This window comes from Electrona antarctica (genome assembly GCF_951216825.1).
Source record: "Electrona antarctica genome assembly, chromosome: 10".
Lineage (NCBI taxonomy): Eukaryota > Metazoa > Chordata > Actinopteri > Myctophiformes > Myctophidae > Electrona > Electrona antarctica.
The window spans coordinates 3,849,212-3,872,294 of NC_136791.1; the positions used below are offsets into that span (position 1 = coordinate 3,849,212).

Sequence of the window (23,083 nt, forward strand, 5' to 3'; positions counted from 1 at the left end):
GTAGAACGATCCCCCCCAAAAAATGTTTAGTCTCTGTAACACATCTAGGGGCCACAATCTGCATTCAAAGATGTTCCTAGAAGCTTTGTCATTGGTCGAAACAAACCCGGTCGCAATGACTAACCAATCAGTAAGTAGACAGGCTAATCGACCAATGACAAAGCTTCTAGGAAAATCTTTGAATGCAGATTCAAAGCCCCATTGCTGGCTGTCTGAATACCAAAAAAAAATAAAAAAGGTCATTCAAATTTTGATATATTATTCCTTATAGCAGCTTTAAGACCTGAGGACATAATTCTACAAATGTCTTTTAAATCCTAGCCGTTTTCTGAAAAGCATGTGTTTCTATATCAGTGGTGCTCACACTTTTTCATGTCAAGGAAATATATTTTATTACAGATTTTCACGATTTAAAAAAAATTGCAGATCTACAAGCTCGTAGATGAGCTTGTAGATCTGCTATTTTTCAACAGCCTAAGTTTAAAACGATGGTTAAAGTGGTTAAAAGCTATAAGGTGACACAGATGCGTCCTCGGGTCTAAAATGTTACTTAAAGGGACACTTCACCCTTTTTGCAAAACAATATATGTTAATGACGTTTAGAATATGTAGAACACTTTCCTGGGGGTCTTTATGTGTGTACTATGTGGTTTTAGATATTTTTGAATTTAGCAGTGATCCCAGTGTCTCTGATGTCATCGACACTGGGCTCACTTCCTTCCTGGACTACAATTCCCATGATGCTTTGGTGCACTGCTCCTCCTTGTGGATAGTGGGAGGGCTGTCTCACTGAGACAACATGTAGTCCAGGGAGGAAGTGAGCCCAGTGTCCATGACATCAGAGACACTGGGCTCACTGCTAAAATCTAAAATATCTAAAACCACATATTACACATAAAGATGCCCAGGAAAGTGTTCTAAATCTTCTAAACGTCATTAAAATATATGATTTTGCAAAATGGGTGAAGTTTCCCTTTAAGTCAAAACTTTGAGTCCTTTTATTTCCACCACTGAGTAAAGGCTCGGCATCTACTGTGCTCCCGTCGCCGCCACCCCCATCTACTGTGCTCCCGTCGCCGCCACCCCCATCCGCTGCCTCGCTTTAATTGGGCCTAAGTGCAGCGTGCGGCGGACGCATTTTGTCTTGACATTATTACGCCACTGAGAAAAGGGCTAACATCTGCAAAGTCCTCTAATCCAAAAGCTGACGGTGTGGGGAGGGGAGCCTCTGGGAGGGATAATAATGACCCTGGATGTAACAGGAGTGTGTGGACACACTCAATTATGCAAACATACACACACACACACACACACACGTAATACACACACGCAGGCTGACAGATTTTAAGGGATTGTGACATGAAAAAAGGTTTTTGTAATTTTTCTTAATTTTTGGGGGGGGGGGGTTCTGAGCTCAATTTCACCCCAAAAACCTGAACTTTTTTCAGTGTTTTGCCTGTTTTCATTGCAATTCAAAAGGCTTCCAAACCCCAGAGAAAACTCCAGGCCACAGGAAATCCACTGAATGTTCAAAGTTCAGGTTTTTTGGGTGTAATTGAGGTCATGAAACCTTTAAAATACTATTATGCCATAACCTTATGCTGTTTGTAAGCCTATATATTAGAGGTGTAAAGTAATTAAGTACATTTACACTCAAGTACTGTACTAAAGTACAATTTTGAGGTATTTGTAATTTATGTGAGTATTTCCAATTTCCAATACTTTTTACTTGTACCCCACTACATCTCAGAGCCAAAATATGTACTTTTTACTCAACTACAATTATTTGATTTCAGTTTTGATTAGAAAAACATACATTAACCACTTCAACCCTATTATACATTTCGGCCATTTGAAAATAGCCGATCTACTTGTACTGTAGCTATTAAAAAAAAATTCAAACTTGTGAAATGGGACATTCTGCGATATTATTACTTTTACTTTTAGCACTTTTAAGTACATTTTGATGCCGATACTTTTGTACTTTCACTTGAGTACATTTTGAATACGGGACTTCTACTTGTAACAGAGTACATCTACACTGCAGTATTTATACTTTTACTTGAGTAAAACATTTGAGTACTTTTTCCACCACTGACTATTTCTACCAGAACCGTGCACCCGATACACTTATACTGTGAACTGCTCATCCACACACACACACACACACACACACACACACACACACACACACACACACACACACACACACACACACACACACACACACACACACACACACACACACACACACACACACACACAGAAATATTCTGCGAAATAACTGCTATACTGAATTCTAGGATTTAGTCTTTTTAATCACCTACACGTTTTCCCCTTCCCTTAATAGGATCATAAGAGGGAGTGTTTATGTAGCTTGGAATGCACATAGTAGTTAATGGATTAGAACGTACAAAAGACCAGGGCTTGGCACATCACCCGGGGTTTGGTTTCATGCACATTGTTATCGTTTCTACGCAGTTACATTTGATTAATCCTCACAATTGAAGGAGATATTCATTAAGAAAGAACCCAGAATAACAACTTAGGTCAGCCGCTTGTTTTCTTGGGCAAGTTGGTGTCCCGTGTGATTGATTTAGGTGTCAAAGTGCTACTTCTACCCCTAATTAGGATTACAAAGCCTTTTTTTGGTTCTCGCGTGTTTATATAAAACCCACTTGACCTATTAATGATTAATATGTTGCTGTTTTGGCTGGTTGAACTCGGCGGGCGTCTGTTTTTCAACAAACTAAAAACGCCAAATTCACCCAGACTTGTAAGTATATGGCAGCTACCGATGGTCTTTTACACTACAAACGGCTATCTGGGCTGCAATCACAAACATTAACAAGCCGCCCATTGTTGCTTCGTCATCTTCCTTCACATCTCAGTCAAGCAGTACAGGTATTATAACCCATTCCGGGCGGGAATCCCTTTTGGTGTTTTAAGCATTATGTTATACTTTAGCTATTGAAAAATAGAAGATCTACAAGCTCATAGCGCTGCACCGAGTGGCGCGCTACTAGCTCGTAGGTTGCTATTTTTTAACAATTGTGAAAATGTGGCGCAAATCTTTGAATATATATTCTTTCAGAGTGAACGTTTTTAACTCAGACATTTGCTTCTGGGGGGTCCCTGGAACAACATATTTTCAGACGGGGGTCGGCGGCCAAATACAGATAAATCTGGGGGTCCTTGACATGAAAAAGGTTGAGAACCACTGACATCTAGAAACATAGGTTTTTCAGGTGTAAGTGGGTTAATGTAACAACCTCAATTTATTTTATAATTATCGGACCATGTCACGTGGACCACATGAACTGTGTTGACTGCAGCAGGTCTGCTGGTTCTAATTTTCTCCCTCTTGTGTGCCAGGCTGTAAAAATGTTCCCATTCTTTTCTCTCTTGTTCTTTTGATAGATACAAGCACCTGTTTCATATGGTTGGAGGGAAAAACACTAAATCTGATGTGATATAGTGGTTTAGTGGCGATGTACTAGTGCAGGGGTACAATGTACTAGTGCAGGCCGGGTTCTCTACGTTTTTGGCCATGCTTTGGCCATGTCTCGCAACCCCCGCCCCTCCCCCCTCCCCACCACCAATACAAATTGACCGCTACAATAACCTTAATAATAGAGCAAATACATCATACATACATTCTGAAACCAGATATAATCATTAAGGAAAGTTTATGCATGCACTATGTGTATACTATGTAAACTCTGAATTTCCGTTTTCCCAGCCATTCAGTTGCAAAACAAAAACAAAAAAACGTTTTTTGTTTTTGTGTAAATAATTTGGCGACGCCCCCAAAATAGTGTGAGTGTGTGTGCAATTATATCTACTTGCATAGTCATTTATGTGTGTGTGTAATTAGATTTACTTGTAGTCATTTATGACTATACAAGTTTATAATGTTTATAATTGTGTTCCAATTAACCCATAAACTATGATCTTTTGGGCACTGAAAGGTATTGCTCTTTAGTGATATGACGGTGTATAAATTAGGCATACTGTAAGTGTCACAGTGAGGCTCTAGGCAGGACGTACAGTATTTAATAAAGTATAGTAAATACTCTAGCGATCTCTGCCTTTTTGCCCAGGCTTTTATATTGCCAGTACAGCCGTAGAGCGGAGATGTTTTGTTCTTCTGAGAGGGTTGATCTTTCACCATATGTCATAATCTTTGCCACAAACATTTGATTCATTTCTCAGTGAACCGTAATCAGGGAAGGCAAAACAAATGTTTGAAAGAACAACAACAATACATTTTTGACGAGATGTGCGAAAGATGAAAGAGCGATTAATCCATTTCTCATACAATGTGCTCGTGTTAATGTTGGAAATGTCCCGTTCCAAAGAGGCGCTCCGCTTCAGAATGTCCCGTTCCAAAGAGGCGCTCCGCTTCAGAATGTGAGATTTGGCTCTGCATCAGTCATATATATATATATATAGTTTTTAAATATATTTATTTTTGACATTTTTATTCCTAATTGTAGAGAGAGACGGTAAACCAAGGGCAGATGCGACAGGAGTACGATCTGAACCAGGGGTCTTTCACCCACTAAGAGTGTGCTTAAAACGGGTCATATCATTTTTTAGACTACACAGTTTAATTCATAAATGATGAATGATAGCCTACTCCTATGTTATTTTCATTTTTGGACATTTAAAAACTTGAAACGGGCCATTCTGCATAGCGATTACCTTCTACTATTGATACTTTAACGCATTTTGGGCGGGAACCCCTTCTGGTGTTAGCATTATGTTATGCTTTATGCTCTTGAAAAATAGCAGATCTACAAGCTCATAGCACGCCACCGAGTGGCGCGCTACGAGCTTGTAGGTCTGCTATTTTTGAAAAATCGAAGAACGACTGACATAGAAACATAGCTTTTCAGAAAACTGTCAGAATGTAGAAGACATTTTTAGAATCTGATCTCAGGTCAAAATGGGTTAAAGGCGTAGTGAAATAAAAAATAAGTTTTTCACACTTTTAGACCATATTTGTGGTCATCATATGGGCATACCTAACAATGGATGACAAACAAATTGGAACATTTTCATTTTGGTGTACTTTTATATCAAAAGTCCATACAAATCCAATTTTAATTACTTAATTACTAAAAACGTGCTGCGTGATGACTTGTAGAGGCTCACATGCACACATTCTGTGCCAAATGTTTTAGCCGTTTTTAGCAGCACAACCACAACCCTCCTGTGCCAGAACGTAATATTTTTTATTCAAAAATGTATTTACTTTTTTCTTTTTCTTTTTTTTACTTATTTTTTAGATTTTGTTTTTTAATCCGACTTGCACGGGACGGACGCGCACACGCTTTTAATATTTCTTTTTTTTTGTCCTTTTTCTCTGGCACCTGCACAACAATTCCTGTCCAACAGGTGGCACTGAGTGTGTTTTAAATGAATCTTGATTTCATTCACCTGTATTATTCCCATCACTGCGCGCTTGTCCAAACACAGCTGCTGATGATTGCAGAAGTACTCTGACATCCAGACAGTATCAACTTGTTTTAAATGTAATCATCACGCTAAAATAGGTATCTGAAAACATTATAGGGTAGAAATAAGCCGCATAGCAGTAAACTGGTAGAGCTGGCCGACTGTCTGCCTTGGAAACAAAGTCCATGCGCCGTGCGTGTAGCAGAAGTACCGTCCCATGGCCTGAAGGGATGCAACGCTCTGATTGGTTCTGAAACTCCAGAGTCAAACTAAAACTTCAAAATCCATTGTTAGGTATGCCCATATGATGACCACGGATATGGTCTAAAAGTGTGAAAAATGTATTTTTCATTTCACTACACCTTTAACCATTTCTCCCACTCCATTTTGATGTAGATACTTTTGTACTTTTCACTCAAGTGCATTTTGTATTCAGGACCTTTTTACTTGTAACGGAGTAGTTCTACATTGCAGTATTGATACTTCTAACATAAGGGGGGAGGCGTCATGTGGCATGGAGACAGTTTGAACCCATATAGGCCTGACGTCGAAATGTAAAAGAATTCTTCTAAATTCTGACAGTTTTCTGAAATACCTCATGTTTCTGTATCAGTGGTGCTCAATATTTCATGTCAAGGACCCCAAAAATGATATGTAATAATTGGCCGCCGACCCCCCATCTGAAAATATGTTGTTCCAGGAACCTCTCAGAAGCAAAGATTTGAGTTAAAACCGTTCGCTCTGAAAGACTATATATTCAAAGATTTTTGCCACATTTTCACGATTTTTCAAAAATAGCAGACCTACAAGCTCATAGCGCGCCACTCGGTGGCGCGCTATGAGCTTGTAGATCTGCTATTTTTCAATAGCTAAATTATAACATAATGTTTACAACACCAAATGGGGTTCCCGCCCAAACTGGGTTAAGTAAAACAATTGAGTACCTTTTCCCCACCACTGAGAAGAAGAAGAAGACACAGTGGGGGCCTTTGTTGACCGTGTTTCTCCTCTGCTCTTCTTCCCGTGTCTCTTTTCTGCGGTGTAGGAGAACGGCTCAGGGTGTCTGGACACAGTGGGGGCCATTGTTGTTGACCAGGAGGGGAATGTCGCCGCCGCAGTGTCCAGTGGCGGCTTAGCCATGAAACACCCGGGCAGGGTTGGCCAGGTTAGACCCACAGCGACTCTCACAACGTTTTCCCAAGTCAAGGACCCTGCATGAGTTTGGCCTGAGATCAGATTCTAAAAATGTCTTCTACATCCTGACAGTTTTCTGAAAAAGCTATGTTTTTATGTCAGTCGTTCTTCGACTTTTCAAAAATAGCAGACCTACAAGCTCGTAGCGCGCCACTCGGTGGCACGCTATGAGCTTGTAGATCTGCTATTTTTCAATAGCTAAAGCATAACATAATGCTAACACCAAAATGGGTTAACGTTCTCAGTCGCCACGCAGTGTTGTTTTCGTCGACTAAAACTAAGACGAAAAATCTTTCGTCGACTACCTTTTTCCACTGACATAAACTAAATGGAAACTAAATAAACTAAGCTATGATGACTAAAACTAAGACTATACTGACAATTTCGTCAACAAATAAAAAATAGACTTGTTAGGAAATGTTAGGAAGGGACTAGTGGACAAGAGATCCAGTATAAGTCATTTTACACTTGGTTGCATGCTGAAAATAGCCGATCTACAAGCTCACAACGCGTCGCGCTGCGACACGTTGTGGGCTTGTAGATTGGCTATTTTCAGCAAGTGAAAAAAACAGTAATTACGACGGCATCAAGGTAGAGGGCAGCACGGGTCCATGCGGAACCGAATACCCGAGACCCAAACCGAGAACCGAGCCGGTTCGGGTCCAAAATATTGACTTGTCCCTCGGGCAGGGTACGGATCCACTCCAAATTGCCACAGGTCTGGGTCGGATCGTCTGAAATGCAGTTACTCGAAATAACCGTGAGGATCCAGGCTTTCCCAATTATCAGGAGAGACAATACAGTTGTCACAGTTACAGGTCCATTTGGTTCCGTTTTGTACACTCTCCTAGTTCCATTAACACTGATGATTTGACTGTGTTTTCTGTTGCCAGGCTGCTCATTATGGATGTGGCTGCTGGGCTGAGAATGCCTGTAAAGTGACTCCGTATGCTACTGCAGTGAGTACCTCAGGTATATACACCACACACACACACACACACACACACACACACACACACACACACACACACACACACACTCCTTATGCTACTGCAGTGAGTACCTCAGGTAGATACCACCACACACACACACACACACACACACACACACACACACACACACACACACACACACACACACACACACACACTCCTTATGCTACTGCAGTGAGTACCTCAGGTAGATACCACCACACACACACACACACACACACACACACACACACACACACTCCTTATGCTACTGCAGTGGGTACCTCAGGTATATACCACAACACACACACACACACACACACACACACACACACACACACTCCTTATGCTACTGCAGTGAGTACCTCAGGTAGATACCACACACACACACACACACACACACACACACACACACACACACACACACACACACACACACACACACACACACACACACTCCTTATGCTACTGCAGTGGGTACCTCAGGTATATACCACAACACACACACACACACACACACACACACACTCCTTATGCTACTGCAGTGAGTACCTCAGGTATATACCACAACACACACACACACACACACACACACACACACACACACACACACACTTAGTATGTGCACCGCAAAATGTTCAGCATTCATCATTTAACCACAAAATACACAAAAATATAAAAAAAAAATCAAAAATACACAAAAGGCAAAATACACAAAAATATACAAAAAATCTCATGATATTTAGTCGAAACTAAAACTAGACACTAAAACATTCCAGGTGACTAAAATGTCACTCAAACTAAATGAAAGCTATTCAAGAGACTAAAACTAAAATAAAAAATTGCTATCAAAATCAACACTGTTGTCTAACACACGTGCCTGTGTGCGTGCCTGCCTGTGTGTGTGTGTGTGTGTGTGTAACCTGGAGTTATGTGCAGTTGGCGCACGCGTGCACGTGGGTCTGTACTCTGTATAATCTGTTTCCATCCAGCGTGAAGGTTTTTTTTCACCGCCAGGCCTGTGTTTCATTCCCGGTGATGATATGAATCAGACGCAGAGATCTTAATGCGGTGCCTCTATATTTTAGTTTCAGTGAGTCAGGCTTCAAAAAAGTGATAATACTTTCCAGTGACCCTCCGAGCATTCCTACTGCGTGATCTTCATCACAGTCACTTCCCTTCGCTTGATTGGCTCGTTGTTGTTAGTCAGCTGCATGCCAGGTGGTCGCCGAGTCCGTTTGGGTCATCGGCGGTGCTGTGCGACATGTTGACGGGAGACACCTGCTGGGAGTGTGATAGCTCAAGGCCAGGCGCTCGTCAATCCGGTCGGAAAATAAAGCTTGGTTTGGTACCCTTTCTTTTAATGTAAGATAATAAAAAGGGAGACTTATATTGTAGACGGATATATTTGCTAGATGGGCATTTTGCTAGCTCACAGTCTCATTGTCACGTTGATTCACGTTGCTCTTCAATCACATGAAGAAAACAACTTTCACGCAATTTTGTTTTTGCCGGTGAGGAATTTCTTTTATGTCTCTCTGATGAATTGAGATGGATGAGCCGAGAGGGAGCGGAGGCAGGGATGGAGCAAGGAGAGGGAGCGGAGAGGGAGCGGAGAGGGAGCGGAGAGGGAGCGGAGAGGGAGCGGAGAGGGAGCGGAGAGGGAGCGGAGGCAGGGATGAGCCGAGAGGGAGCGGAGGCAGGGATGGAAGAAGGAGAGGCTTTCAGAGAATCTCTCAACTCCCGAAAAGAATCGGAAACGGCTATTTTCACTGCACGACACCGCCGCGCGACTAAGTGTGAATCAGGCTTAAAGGAGAATCCCATACTAGAAGGCTTTCTTACCTTTATTTGTAGTCGTTACGTCCCCACCAAAGAGGTCCAGGTGTTTTTTTGTGCAAAAGCGCATTATTGGCTATTTCCCCTACCATAAGCCCTCAATGAATTGCATTGAATTGAATGGGGCTATGGGGAAATAGCCAATAATGCACTTTTGCACAAAATAACACCTGGACCTCTTTGGTGGGGACGTAACGACTACAAATAAAGGTAAGAAAGCCTTCTAGTATGGAATTCTCCTTTAAGCATTATTGGTTACTCCTTGAAGAGGTCCATTCTTTATCTGTCCATTTGTTCACCACAACAATATCTAAAAAAGAAACTACTGGTTGGATTGATATGGAACTTTCGGTGCACATCCATGATCCCTGGAAGATGAAGTGTAACTATTTTTTAATGACGTATCCTGTAGTGCCTCTCTCAGGCCAAAATAGCAACCTTTCACACAAGCTAAGATTGTAGTCCCCAACACGCAGAAATGAGTAAGTGGTGTACACCAATTTTCTGGTTCTTTCTCTCAAAGTCTATAACTACAAGAAATGTTGTCAGACAGGGACATTTCATCGTGATCATGCCGAAGACGCAAGCATCCGTGGTGGTGTTGTTGTTCAAGACATGGGACCGCACGGTGTCGTCCGTTCATAGAGCAGGGTTAGCGTTTTACTTCTGGCGATCGCTTGCATTTAAGCTTCAAAAAATGTGTGAAGTATCATGAACTTTATTATTTATTCTGATTATTTTTTTTGACACAAAGCTTATTTTCAGCAATAATCTAAAATCCAATAAAAAAAATCCCACTGACCTTTGTCAAGAGAACCGGGAAGGTGGCATCGTCCTGCTTCTGACCACAGAAACATGTCATCCCTGGATGAGACACACATCCAGAATGAACCCTGCCCCCCCCCCCCCCCCCCCCCCCCCCTGCTGATATTGGTGACCCCCCCCATGGCTCTTCCTTCAGCACTACTCTTGCAGTGTTGATTTCGTCGACTATGGCGAAAAATGTTCGTCGACTAGCTTTTTTCACTGACGAAAACTAAATGGAAACTAAATTAAAACTAAGCTATGGTGACTAAAACTACGACTACCGGTAAATATATTGACAATTTCGTCAAATAAAAACTAGACTAAAATGATCCAGTAGCGGCTACTGGATCTCTTGTCCACTAGTTTTTTTGTTTTTTTTTTAACTTATAGGCTACTACTGAGTAGCCTATAAGTAAAAAAGAAAAAAAAGAAAAACACAATTCATTTTACACTTGGTTGCATGCTGAAAATAGCCGATCTACCAGTAGAATCGTTGTGTAAAATAAGCCATTACGATGGCATCAAGGCCCGCCAAAATACATTTTGGTCGACTAAAGATTTAGTCGACTAAAATCTTACGATCATATTTAGTCGACTAAAACTAGACTTAACACTAAAACATTCCAGGTGACGAAAATGTCACAGAAAACTAAATGACAAACTATTCAAAAGGCTACGACTAAAACTAAAATCTAAACGTGCTGTCAAAATCAACAGTGTATTTTTGGGCCAATAAATATGCATTAGGATGTAAAGGAGCAGCATGAACTCTAGGGGCTGCCAGAGAGGCTGTTGGATGATTCCTTGGCTTATTATTTGGCTCAGGCCTGTGATACTATACTTAAATCAAGGGTTACCCACTCAGGCCATCATTTAACCTTGATAGTGTACAGTGTACACAATGGTACATATTTTCAACCCTGGAGTTAAATTAACACTCTTCTGAAATGTCCCTATTATTGCTCTTAAGCTCTCTCGGTGCCAAACATCTCTCAATGCATTCTCGGCAACAACCATGTGAAATGTCTACACCGCCACATGCATTACTGGAGAGAGTCGGAAAAACTTGGAAACCAGATCAGATGTTCTGCTCTGCCTGCTGCTTCCTTCTTCTGTGACAGCCCTCAAGCGCTGTGTGTTTACATTTTAAGCTAACGCAGGCTGTCACATGAATAGAGACGCCCCCTTCCCTTTCATGACTGATCTGCCATTTTCAACAAAGCAACGGCATTCTTGTCGAACATATTTATGCCGTGTATACTATGTGCATGCCTCGGTCTTTGAAAAAAGAAAAAAGAGAAAGGAGTGCGTGCCTCTTATAGCTGAAAGGCACACACGCATTCATAGGCACACACGCATTCACACACACACGCACACACGCATTCATAGGCTGAAAGGCACACACGCATTCATAGGCTGAAAGGCACACACGCATTCATAGGCTGAAAGGCACACACGCATTCATAGGCTTGTATGGTTTTTGTGTGTGTGTGAGATACGTTTCTGAAAGAGACTACAGCATGTTGGCCCACTTCCTTTAAGATGCGTCGACGCCGCTTCGTATGTAGCTGCCGGGGGACATAAGTCTTTTGATGTGGATCTGCAGCCCAATGCGTCTCAATGCGTAGGACGTGATTGGATCAGACAGGCTGTATTAGTAGGAGCCACTAACATACTGTCCCAAGTGTCTCATCACTGTATTAGTAGGAGCCTCTAACATAGTATTATTAGGAGCCACTAACATACTGTCCCAAGTGTCTCATCAGTATTAGTAGGAGCCTCTAACATACTGTCCCAAGTGTCTCATCACTGGCGTTCACTTGACTCTGTCATCATCGTGACCCGCCGCCCGCCGGCGTTCGCTGTGACATCCAGGTGAATGGATGTGTCAACGAGACCAGTGATGGAAACACGTTTTATGCTAAGGAAAAGTATCAATACTGCAATGTAGAAATTCGGAATTAAACATTTACTTGACAGTACAGAAGTACTGGCATGAAAATGTACTTAACGCATTTTGGGCGGGAACCCCTTTTGGTGTTAGCATTATGTTATGCTTTAGCTATTGAAAAATAGCAGATCTACAAGCTCATAGCGCGTCACTGAGTGGCGCGCTACGAGCTTGTAGGTCTGCTATTTTTGAAAAATCGAAGAACGACTGACATAGAAACATAGCTTTTTCAGAAAACTGTCAGGATGTAGAAGACATTTTTAGAATCTGATCTCAGGTCAAAATGGGTTAAAGAAGTACCAAAAGTAGTCATTGTGTGTAGATGTCCCATTTTAACTTTTCAAATCGGTAAAAATCTTTTGAAAATAGCCGATCGACGGGTGCCCGCTGGCCTAGTGGTCCAGGTGCATGCCACATATAGGCTCTGGCCTGACAGCACGTCGCGTGTTCGAGTCCCGTTCATAACGACCTTTGCTGCATGTCTCTCCCCTTCTCTCTCTCCCTCTTTCCTGTTTATCTTCACTTAATACTATCAATAAAGGCAGAAAAGCCAAAAACAAATCTTAAAAAAAAAATAGAAAATAATGGCCGAAATGTATATAATTATGTATGAAGTGATTACTGTATGTCTTGTAGTAATACTTACTTAATACTTCATTTACAAAGTAACTAGTACAGTACTTAAACGTAAATGTAGTTAGTTACTTTCCACCACTGCACGAGACACAGTGGCTCAGTCAGGAGGACTCGGGTAAAGCGGCCCGTCTTGGAATCAGAAGGTCCCTGGTTCGATCCCCAGCAACCAATCATAGCCAATCAAATCTACAAGCTCTCAACGCGCCGTGATGCCAAGCATTGTGAGCTTGTAAATCAAGCTTTTTCCACTATTCTTGATTTTCTTTTAGGCGGGGCTTGAACATTTTCCATAACATAGACCATATATCACCACATCAGCAATCCACTCATCATGCCTTGGCAGTTAGAAGAGCACCACAACATTGTAAATTAAGTTGTATTTATTCTGTAGGGCTGGAGTTCTCAACGTTTTTGGCTGGGGACCCCCGGAAATGCTTTAGCTATGGCCCGTGACCCCCGCCCCGCCCCTCCCCACCCCAATACAAATGAGCCGCTACAATAACCTTAATAATAGAGAAAATACGTCATAAATTAATACTGAATCTAGATATAATCATTAAGGAAAGTTTCTGCATGTTAACTATGTGTAAAGTGTAAATGTAAAGTAAAGTTCTAAACTCTTAATTTCCATTTTCCAGCAATTCAGTTGCAAAATAAATTGTTTTTTTTTTTGTTTTTTTTATAATCTGGGGACCTCCCAAAATAATTCGGCGACCCCCAGGTTGACTTGACAACCCCTGCTATAGGGCAGTGGCTCCCAAACAGTGTGCCGTATGTCGAGGTGATTTTGTGACGACTTCAAATTATCATTGCAATATACAGTATACAATTATAAAAAATAAATGTATTAATAATTTTAATTGACTATCTGTACTTTGTGGACACTCATTTCCCAATACAGAGGCAAATTATATACCCCTTTTTTTTTTTCTTTTTTTTTTTTATTAATTTATTTTTCAGATTGATACATAGCTGTACCACGTTTTATAGAGGCTATTTTGCACAGATAATGTGTTGTGTGTTATTCATGTGAATTAATTATACTGTAAAAGATACCCTCCTAAACAGTAGTGACTATTTCACTAGACTCTGGTTAGAGTGGTGCGTCTCAAAAATAGCTCACAAAATCTACATTATTGTGAGCTACTGTATATCAGACTATATATTGATATGTGTCGGATGAAGCAACCACATTCTGTAGATCACTTTTCAGGTCGAGACCCAAAGGAGAGACTAGATGTTTTGCCCGGGACCCAAACTAGTGGAAATAGCAGATCTACAAGTACATAACGTGTCGCTTGGCGCTGCGTTGCAGTCTTGTAGATCGGCTATTTTCACTACTTAATTATATATATATATATATATATATATATATATATATATATATATATATATATATATATATTTCTTTTTTTAAAGATTTTTACTCGAGTCATGACCCATAAAAAATGGGTCCCGACCCAGTACTGTAGAGGCGACTGTCATGTCTACGTGAATATTACTGAAGAATGGACTGGGCAGGCTTAGCGGTCCAGGCACCTTGGCTGGTAATCCAGCATGACAGTGTGTCGCGGGTTCGAGTCCCGATCCCGACGAACTTTGCTGTGTGTCTTTCCCCGCCATCTCTCTCCCTGTTTCCTGTCTACCTAAAGTACATCTGTCAATAAAGGCAAAACAAAAGGGAAAAAAATATATATACTGAAGAATGTCAGGATTTGCACCAGATTCACCAGCCTGGCGTGTCACAGTTATAGGTTATATCTTGTATATGAATCGTTCATTCACAGCTATAGGTTATATCTTGTATATGAGTCGTTCATTCACAGCTATAGGTTATATCTTGTATATGAATCGTTCATTCACAGCTATAGGTTATATCTTGTATATGAGTCGTTCCTTCACAGCTATAGGTTATATCTTGTATATGAGTCGTTCATTCACAGCTATAGGTTATATCTTGTATATGAATCGTTCATTCACAGCTATAGGTTATATATTGTATATGAATCGTTCATTCACAGCTATAGGTTATATCTTGTATATGAATCTCTCATTCACAGCTATAGGTTATATCTTGTATATGAATCGTTCATTCACAGCTATAGGTTATATCTTGTATATGAATCGTTCATTCACAGCTATAGGTTATATCTTGTATATGAATCGTTCATTCACAGCTATAGGTTATATCTTGTATATGAATCGCTCATTCACAGCTATAGGTTATATCTTGTATATGAATCGTTCATTCACAGCTATAGGTTATATCTTGTATATGAATCGTTCATTCACAGCTATAGGTTATATCTTGTATATGAATCGTTCATTCACAGCTATAGGTTATATCTTGTATATGAATCGTTCATTCACAGCTATAGGTTATATCTTGTATATGAGTCGCTCGTTCACAGCTATAGGTTATATCTTGTATATGAGTCGCTCGTTCACAGCTCTAGGTTATATCTTGTATATGAGTCGTTCATTCACAGCTCTAGGTTATATCTGGGCTACATCCTAACATCTTTGATCCCAGCATGGCCACGCTGGTTGTTTGCCCCTCCGTGTTTATTCACCTCCTCCTCCTCCGCTGTCGTCCCATATATCGTGGCCGCCCGTGCCTTTCATCTGAGTCAGAAAAAAATGTAAAACTCTTTCCTTATGGGGATGGAAAAGCATAATGTGTGTTCCAGTACGACACCTGCTTCTAATTTCCTCAACTTGAAAGGCATTCCCATCAAAAGCAGCAGAAAAACAATCATTTTGTTTCTGACACTGGGGCGTTTGGGTCCTCTCTCTCTCTCTCCCCCTATATGTCACCCACTCCTCCTCCACCCCCCCCCCCCCCCCCCACCCTCACTCCCACTCCCCCCGGCCCGTTCTGGTCCAGTGTCTAATATGCGGCTTATGTGGGTATATTTTTTTAATATACGTGTTGACCTCTCAGTCAGCCTTTCCTCTGCTGTGGCTGAACACGAGCACGGTTCACAAGTCGGCAGTGTTTCCTCTCGCTGTACTTGGCTGTCACACAAACTGTGCCTCAGTTTGCTTTATAGTATTTATGTTTTTAATCTGTGGCCTCGGTGCTTTTTTTTTTTTTAACCCATTTTGGTGCAGGAACCCCTTTTGGTGTTAGCATTATGTTATGCTTTAGCTATTGAAAAATAGCAGATCTACAAGCTCATAGAATCTGATCTCGGGTCAAAATGGGTTAATGTCTACCACTCCCGTTAAAGCAACAGTTCCAGCGTGGTCTTGCTGCTACCATGATGTCCGTATGTTCTCCCCCCCCCCCCCCCCCCCCCCCCATTCGGAACCGACGGGGCAGTTTACGGTAAATACTAAACAAAAGGGCACACCGTACCACACCGGCCAATTCCACATTCACTTCTCATTAACCCATTTTGACCTACCATCGATTCTACAAATATCTTCTAAATCCTGACAGTTTTCTGAAAAACCCCAAGTTTCTACGTCAGTGGTTTTCAAACATTTTCATGTCAAGAACCCCCCAAGATTATCTGTAATTGGCTGCCGACCCCCATCTGAAAATATGTTGTTCCAGGGACCCCCCAGAAGCAAAGATTTGAGTTAAAAACGTTTGCTCTGAAAGAATATATATTCAAAGCTTTGCACTACATTTTCATGATTTTTTTTCAAAAATAGCAGACCTACAAGCCCGTAGCGCGGCACTCGGTGCCGCGCTATGAGCTTGTAGATCTTCTATTTTTCAATAGCTAAATTATAACAAAAGGGGTTCACGCCCGAAATGGGTTAAAAGAAGAAAAAAAGTGTATTCTGAATGACTCCGGGCCACAGTAACCAACCTGCGTTCCGTTTTGTTGTAGTTACCTGGTATTTTATAGGGCCTTCGTTTATGTTCGCACAGAACCAACAAGGCTATAGTCTTTAGTCTTTATGGGATTTATCTTGAGTTTTTGCCAAGCGTGCTTTGTTTTCACATTTAGGGTTTTCTTTTTCCTTTTCCCAAAGCACTGGCTTTGACTCCGAGAATGGTCACGTTATAAGAATGCTACAATTTTACAATTTAGGCTTTTAAATCCAGAGCGACTTTCAGTAAGCAAGAACAAAACATGGTAATACATCAAATACAACGGCTCTAGCAGTGATTCTCAACCGCTTATATTTCAAGGACCCCCAGTTTGACACGCATTAACACATTTTCTGAAATTCTAAAAATGTCTTCTACATCCCGATAGTTTTCTATGTTTCTATGTCAGTCGTTCTTCGATTTTTCAAAAATAGCAGATCTACAAGCTCATAGCGCGCCACTCGGTGGCGCGCTATGAGCTTGCAGATCTGCTATTTTTCAATAGCGACACCAAAAGGGGTTCCCGCCCAAAATGGGTTAAACTATGGACGCCCATTTTAACGTAATTTATATCTCTAATTCTCTAAATTGGGGTCCCCCAATTTATAATTATTGTAAAATCAATGTTAATTTAACTCTGAGAAGTGGGTCCATTACAGTCTCATAAGGGTCCATTTGGTTCCTAACTATCATTTAGCTGGGGACCCCCTGGAACTCCCTTCAAGGACCCCTGGGGGTCCCCGGGCCCCACTTTGAGAACCACTGGGCTACTGATCGATCCACCAAGTTTTGGGGGGGGGGGGGGGGGGGGGGGGCATTTCTGAGTTTCAGTAAATAAGCCACATAGAGAGACTGTGGAAAATGACAATATCCTGCCAAGCATCGCAATAAGTCCAATCTGATTAGCGTTTAAATGTCCCGTCGCCTTTTATATACATGACAAAACATCCCCGTGCTGCCTCTGCTCTGACCTCGTACAGCGGCTCTGATTGATGGGGAGGCGTGTAAACACAGGGCAAATACGACCGCAATGACTGCACTGTTCTCTCTTGCCCCGTGATGTCTCTCTTGCCCCGTGATGTCTCTCTGGCCCCGTGATGTCTCTCTTGCCCCGTGATGTCTCTCTTGCCCCGTGATGTCTCTCTGGCCCTGTGATGTCTCTCTTTCCCCGTGATGTCTCTCTTGCCCCGTGATGTCTCTCTTGCCCCGTGATGTCTCTCTTGCCCCGTGATGTCTCTCTTGCCCTGTGATGTCTCTCTTGCCCCGTGATGTCTCTCTTGCCCCGTGATGTCTCTCTGGCCCCGTGATGTCTCTCTTGCCCCGTGATGTCTCTCTTGCCGCGTGATGTCTCTCTTGCCCTGTGATGTCTCTCTTGCCCTGTGATGTCTCTCTTGCCCCGTGATGTCTCTCTTGCCCCGTGATGTCTCTCTTGGTGGTGTTGATGTCGGCGACTATATTAATACTATGACGAAAAGTCTTCGTCGACTACCTTTTGTCACTGACGAAAACTAAATGGAAACGAAATAAAAACTAAGCCGTGACGATTAAAACTATGTCTAAATATACTGACAATTTCATCAGCAAATAAAAACTAGACTCAAATGTTAGGAAGGGACTAGTGGACAAGAGATCCACTATATAAGTCATTTTACACGCATGCATGCTGAAAATATTTTCAGCAAGTGTAAAGTCAGCCAATGCGACGGCATCAAGGCCCGCCAAAATACATTTTAGTTTGCGAAAATCTTATGATATTTAGTTGATATTACTATCAACACTAAAACATTTCAGGTGACTAAAATCATGGGATTAAAAGTAAATAAAAATGTGTTGCCAAAATCAACAGTGCCCTCTCTCTCTCTCTCTCTCTCTCTCTCTCTCTCTCTCTCTCTCTCTCTCTGTTGCCAGGCTGTGGAGAGCATCTGATCCGCACCATGCTGGCCAGGGAGGTCTCTGCGGCCATGCAGTCTGAAGATGCACACACAGCGCTGCTGGAGGCTATGCAAAACAAGTTCATCAGTGAGTAACTACCGTCTACTACTAACTAACTACCAGCCTACTACTACTACTAACTACCAGTCTACTACTAACTAACTACCAGCCTACTACTAACTAACTACCAGTCTACTACTAACTAACTACCAGTCTACTACTAACTAACTACCAGCCTACTACTAACTAACTACCAGTCTACTACTAACTAACTACCAGCCTACTACTAACTAACTACCAGTCTACTACTAACTAACTACCAGTCTACTACTAACTAACTACCAGCCTACTACTAACTAACTACCAGTCTACTACTAACTAACTACCAGTCTACTACTAACTAACTACCAGTCTACTACTAACTAACTACCAGCCTACTACTAACTAACTACCAGCCTACTACTAACTAACTACCAGTCTACTACTAACTAACTACCAGCCTACTACTAACTAACTACCAGTCTACTACTAACTAACTACCAGTCTACTACTAACTAACTACCAGTCTACTACTAACTAACTACCAGCCTACTACTAACTAACTACCAGTCTAATACTAACTAACTACCAGCCTACTACTAACTAACTACCAGTCTACTACTAACTAACTACCAGTCTACTACTAACTAACTACCAGTCTAAAACTAACTAACTACCAGTCTAATACTAACTAACTACCAGTCTACTACTAACTAACTACCAGTCTACTACTAACTAACTACCAGTCTACTACTAACTAACTACCAGTCTACTACTAACTAACTACCAGTCTACTACTAACTAACTACCAGTCTACTACTAACTAACTACCAGCCTACTACTAACTAACTACCAGTCTACTACTAACTAACTACCAGCCTACTACTAACTAACTACCAGTCTACTACTAACTAACTACCAGTCTACTACTAACTAACTACCAGTCTACTACTAACTAACTACCAGTCTACTACTAACTAACTACCAGTCTAATACTAACTAACTACCAGCCTACTACTAACTAACTACCAGTCTACTACTAACTAACTACCAGTCTACTACTAACTAACTACCAGTCTAAAACTAACTAACTACCAGTCTAATACTAACTAACTACCAGTCTACTACTAACTAACTACCAGTCTACTACTAACTAACTACCAGTCTACTACTAACTAACTACCAGTCTACTACTAACTAACTACCAGCCTACTACTAACTAACTACCAGTCTACTACTAACTAACTACCAGCCTACTACTAACTAACTACCAGTCTACTACTAACTAACTACCAGTCTACTACTAACTAACTACCAGTCTACTACTAACTAACTACCAGTCTACTACTAACTAACTACCAGTCTAATACTAACTAACTACCAGCCTACTACTAACTAACTACCAGTCTACTACTAACTAACTACCAGTCTACTACTAACTAACTACCAGTCTACTACTAACTAACTACCAGTCTAAAACTAACTAACTACCAGTCTACTACTAACTAACTACCAGTCTAATACTAACTAACTACCAGTCTAATACTAACTAACTACCAGTCTAATACTAACTAACTACCAGTCTAATACTAACTAACTACCAGCCTACTACTACTACTAACTAACTACCAGTCTACTACTACTAACTAACTACCAGTCTACTACTAATAACTACCAGTCTGATGATGCCCACCAAGCCAGTGTTGATCTTGACAGCACATTTTGAGTTTTAGTCATAGCCTCTTGAATAGTTTTCATTTAGTGTTAGTCACATTGTATAGTAGTCACCTGGAATGTCTTGGTGTTATAGTCTAGTTTTTAGTCGTCAAAATTTCATACGATTTTAGTCAGCTAAATCTACAGTTGATTCCGTTTTGGCGGGCCTTGATGCCGTCGTAATGGCTGATTTTACGCTTGCTGAAAATAGTCGATCTACAAGCTGACCGATGTGCGTCGCGTTGTGAGCTTGTAGATAGTTTTAGTGGATGAAATCTACAGTGCACCAAAAGCGCTGCATGGAGGCTCTGCAGAACAGCTTCATCAGTGAGTACAACGTGTCTTCTTTGGCAGTGGTGGGAAAAAGTACTCAAATGTATCAATACTGTAATGTAGAACTACTGAAGTAAATTCAAATTGTACTTGTAGTAAAAGTACAAAAGTATTGGCATCGAAATGTACTTAAGGTATCAAAACGTAATAGCACTCATTGTGCATAATGTCCCATTTAACGTTTTCAAATGTATAAAAACTATGTTGAAAATAGTAGATCTACAAGCTCACAATGCACGACGCATTGTGAGCTTGTAAAACGGCTGGTATTAAGGTATTAAGTATTGAGTTATTACGTTGTTATACGGTATTAAGTTTGAGTCGTTGTATTGTTTCTCGGTGCAATGCGATCGAGTCGATTGTATGTCAGGGTAAAAATAAAAAGATGATAAGAGCGCCCCTCACTTCACACAGGATCAGGCGTTCATGGAATGAGCAACACAGATAAACGTGTAGAACGGATATTTTCAAATAGCCAAAATGTATATAGGGCTGAAGTGGTTACTGTATGTTCTGTAATAATAATAATCAAAATCTACAAAGTAACTAGTAACTAAAGTGTTCAAATAAATGTAGCGGAGTAAAAGTACAATGTTTGCCTCTGAGATGTAGTGGAGTAGGAGTAAATGTACTGACAATTGGAAGTACTCCAGTAAAGTACACAGTACTTAAGAAAATGTACTTGCTTGTTACTTTCCACCACTCCATAAGCCCCCAGAGATGTGTTTGTCAAGCGGATGGTTTGTTGGGACACCCAGCTATGGGATGGTTTGTTGGGACACCCAGCTATGCATGGAGGAGGAAATTAAACTAACAATAGCAAATGCAACATAAGACATGACCTAACTAACAACTGGAAACACGAGGAATCAAAGGGATTTGAACAGACAGCGTTTTGATTTATGGATCATTCTCATGTTGTTCAAACGAGACCCGGCTGCAAATGTTCCGCACGTTCATATTTAACAGCCGTAGTTATTTTTGGGGAAGACATAAAATGTTTTGTTGACAAGATGTTGTGAAGATGTTCTTTTTTTTCCTTTTATTTCTTTTTTTTCTTTTTTGAAAGAGAGAGGGAGAGATCTTTTGGTCTTTTGGTCTGAAGTGGTCCGTGTTAGAACGTCTTGTTCTGGGGTTGAGGCAGGGACCACTGGGTTGAGGCAGGGACCACTGGGTTGAGGCAGGGACCACTGGGGTGAGGCAGGGACCACTGGATTGAGGCAGGGACCACTGGGGTGAGGCAGGGACCACTGGGGTGAGGCAGGGACCACTGGGGTGAGGCAGGGACCACTGGGGCGAGGCAGGGACCACTGGGTTGAGGCAGGAACCACTGGGTGAGCAGGGGGAGAGAGTCAAATGCAGACAATGTGAAAAACAGTTGATTTTGTCGACTAAAACTATGACGAAAAATCTTTCTTCACTGACAAAAACTAAATGAAAACTAAGCTATGACGACTAAAACTGAGACTAAATATAATTGACAGTTTTGTCAACAAATACAAACTAGACTAAAATGTTAGGAAGGGACTGGTGGACAAGAGATCCAGTATAAGTAAAAGACACAAGTAATTTTACACCTGGTTGCTAGAAAATAGCAGATGTACAAGCTCACAAGCTTGTAGATCGGCTATTTTCAGCAAGTGCAAAATGAGTCATTACGACGGCATCAAGGCCTGCCAAAATACATTTTAGTCGACTAAATCAACTGTATGTTTAGTCGACTAAAACCAGACTTAACACTAAAACATTCCAGGTGACTAAAATATGACTATAAAAAAACTAACTGAAAACTATTCCATAGACTACGACTACTACTAAAATCTGAATTTGCTGTCAAAATCAACAATGGTGGAAGAAACACGCCAATTGTTCTGGCTTCCTTCTTAGGCCTGACTCACACCTTCCTTCTTAGGCCTGACTCACACCTTCCTTCTTAGGCCTGACTCACACCTTCCTTCTTAGGCCTGACTCACACCTTTCCATCTAGCATACAACATTGATGCATGCTACTGTAGATGAAAAGAAAGGGTTTGTTTACATCTTGCCCCAATGCATTTCCAATGGAAGTCACATGGTTTGACACAACATTTGTGTTGTACGGCTTTCGGCTGTGTTTCGACTGCCCCCCCACCCCCTCATACAACACAATGTTGTGTAAAACCATGTGACTAACATTGGAAATGCATTGTGAGCTTGCATCCGTCAATAAGTCTCATGCATCAGCTATACATCAATCTGTTGTGAAGGTGTGAGTCAGTAGCCTCGGTCCCAGGCTCACTTAACTGCGAAAAAGAAGAGCCTGGTCACAACCTAGGACAAATAAGCTATCTAAGGCAGGACTTCCGCCGTGTAACCCCCCCCCCGGAAGTTAAC

The 23,083-nt window shown here is 41.3% G+C and overlaps 1 protein-coding gene across 1 annotated transcript in view; it reads left to right on the forward strand.

Annotated features, from left to right (window-relative positions):
* Positions 1-23,083, forward strand: part of tasp1 (taspase, threonine aspartase, 1) — a 59,851-nt gene that overhangs the window by 12,023 nt on the left and 24,745 nt on the right. Inside the window, exons 9-11 of the mRNA XM_079512676.1 lie at positions 6,509-6,628; positions 7,551-7,629; positions 18,599-18,709. Coding sequence (XP_079368802.1) covers positions 6,509-6,628; positions 7,551-7,629; positions 18,599-18,709 — 310 coding nt within the window. The remainder of the gene's footprint in view (positions 1-6,508; positions 6,629-7,550; positions 7,630-18,598; positions 18,710-23,083) is intronic.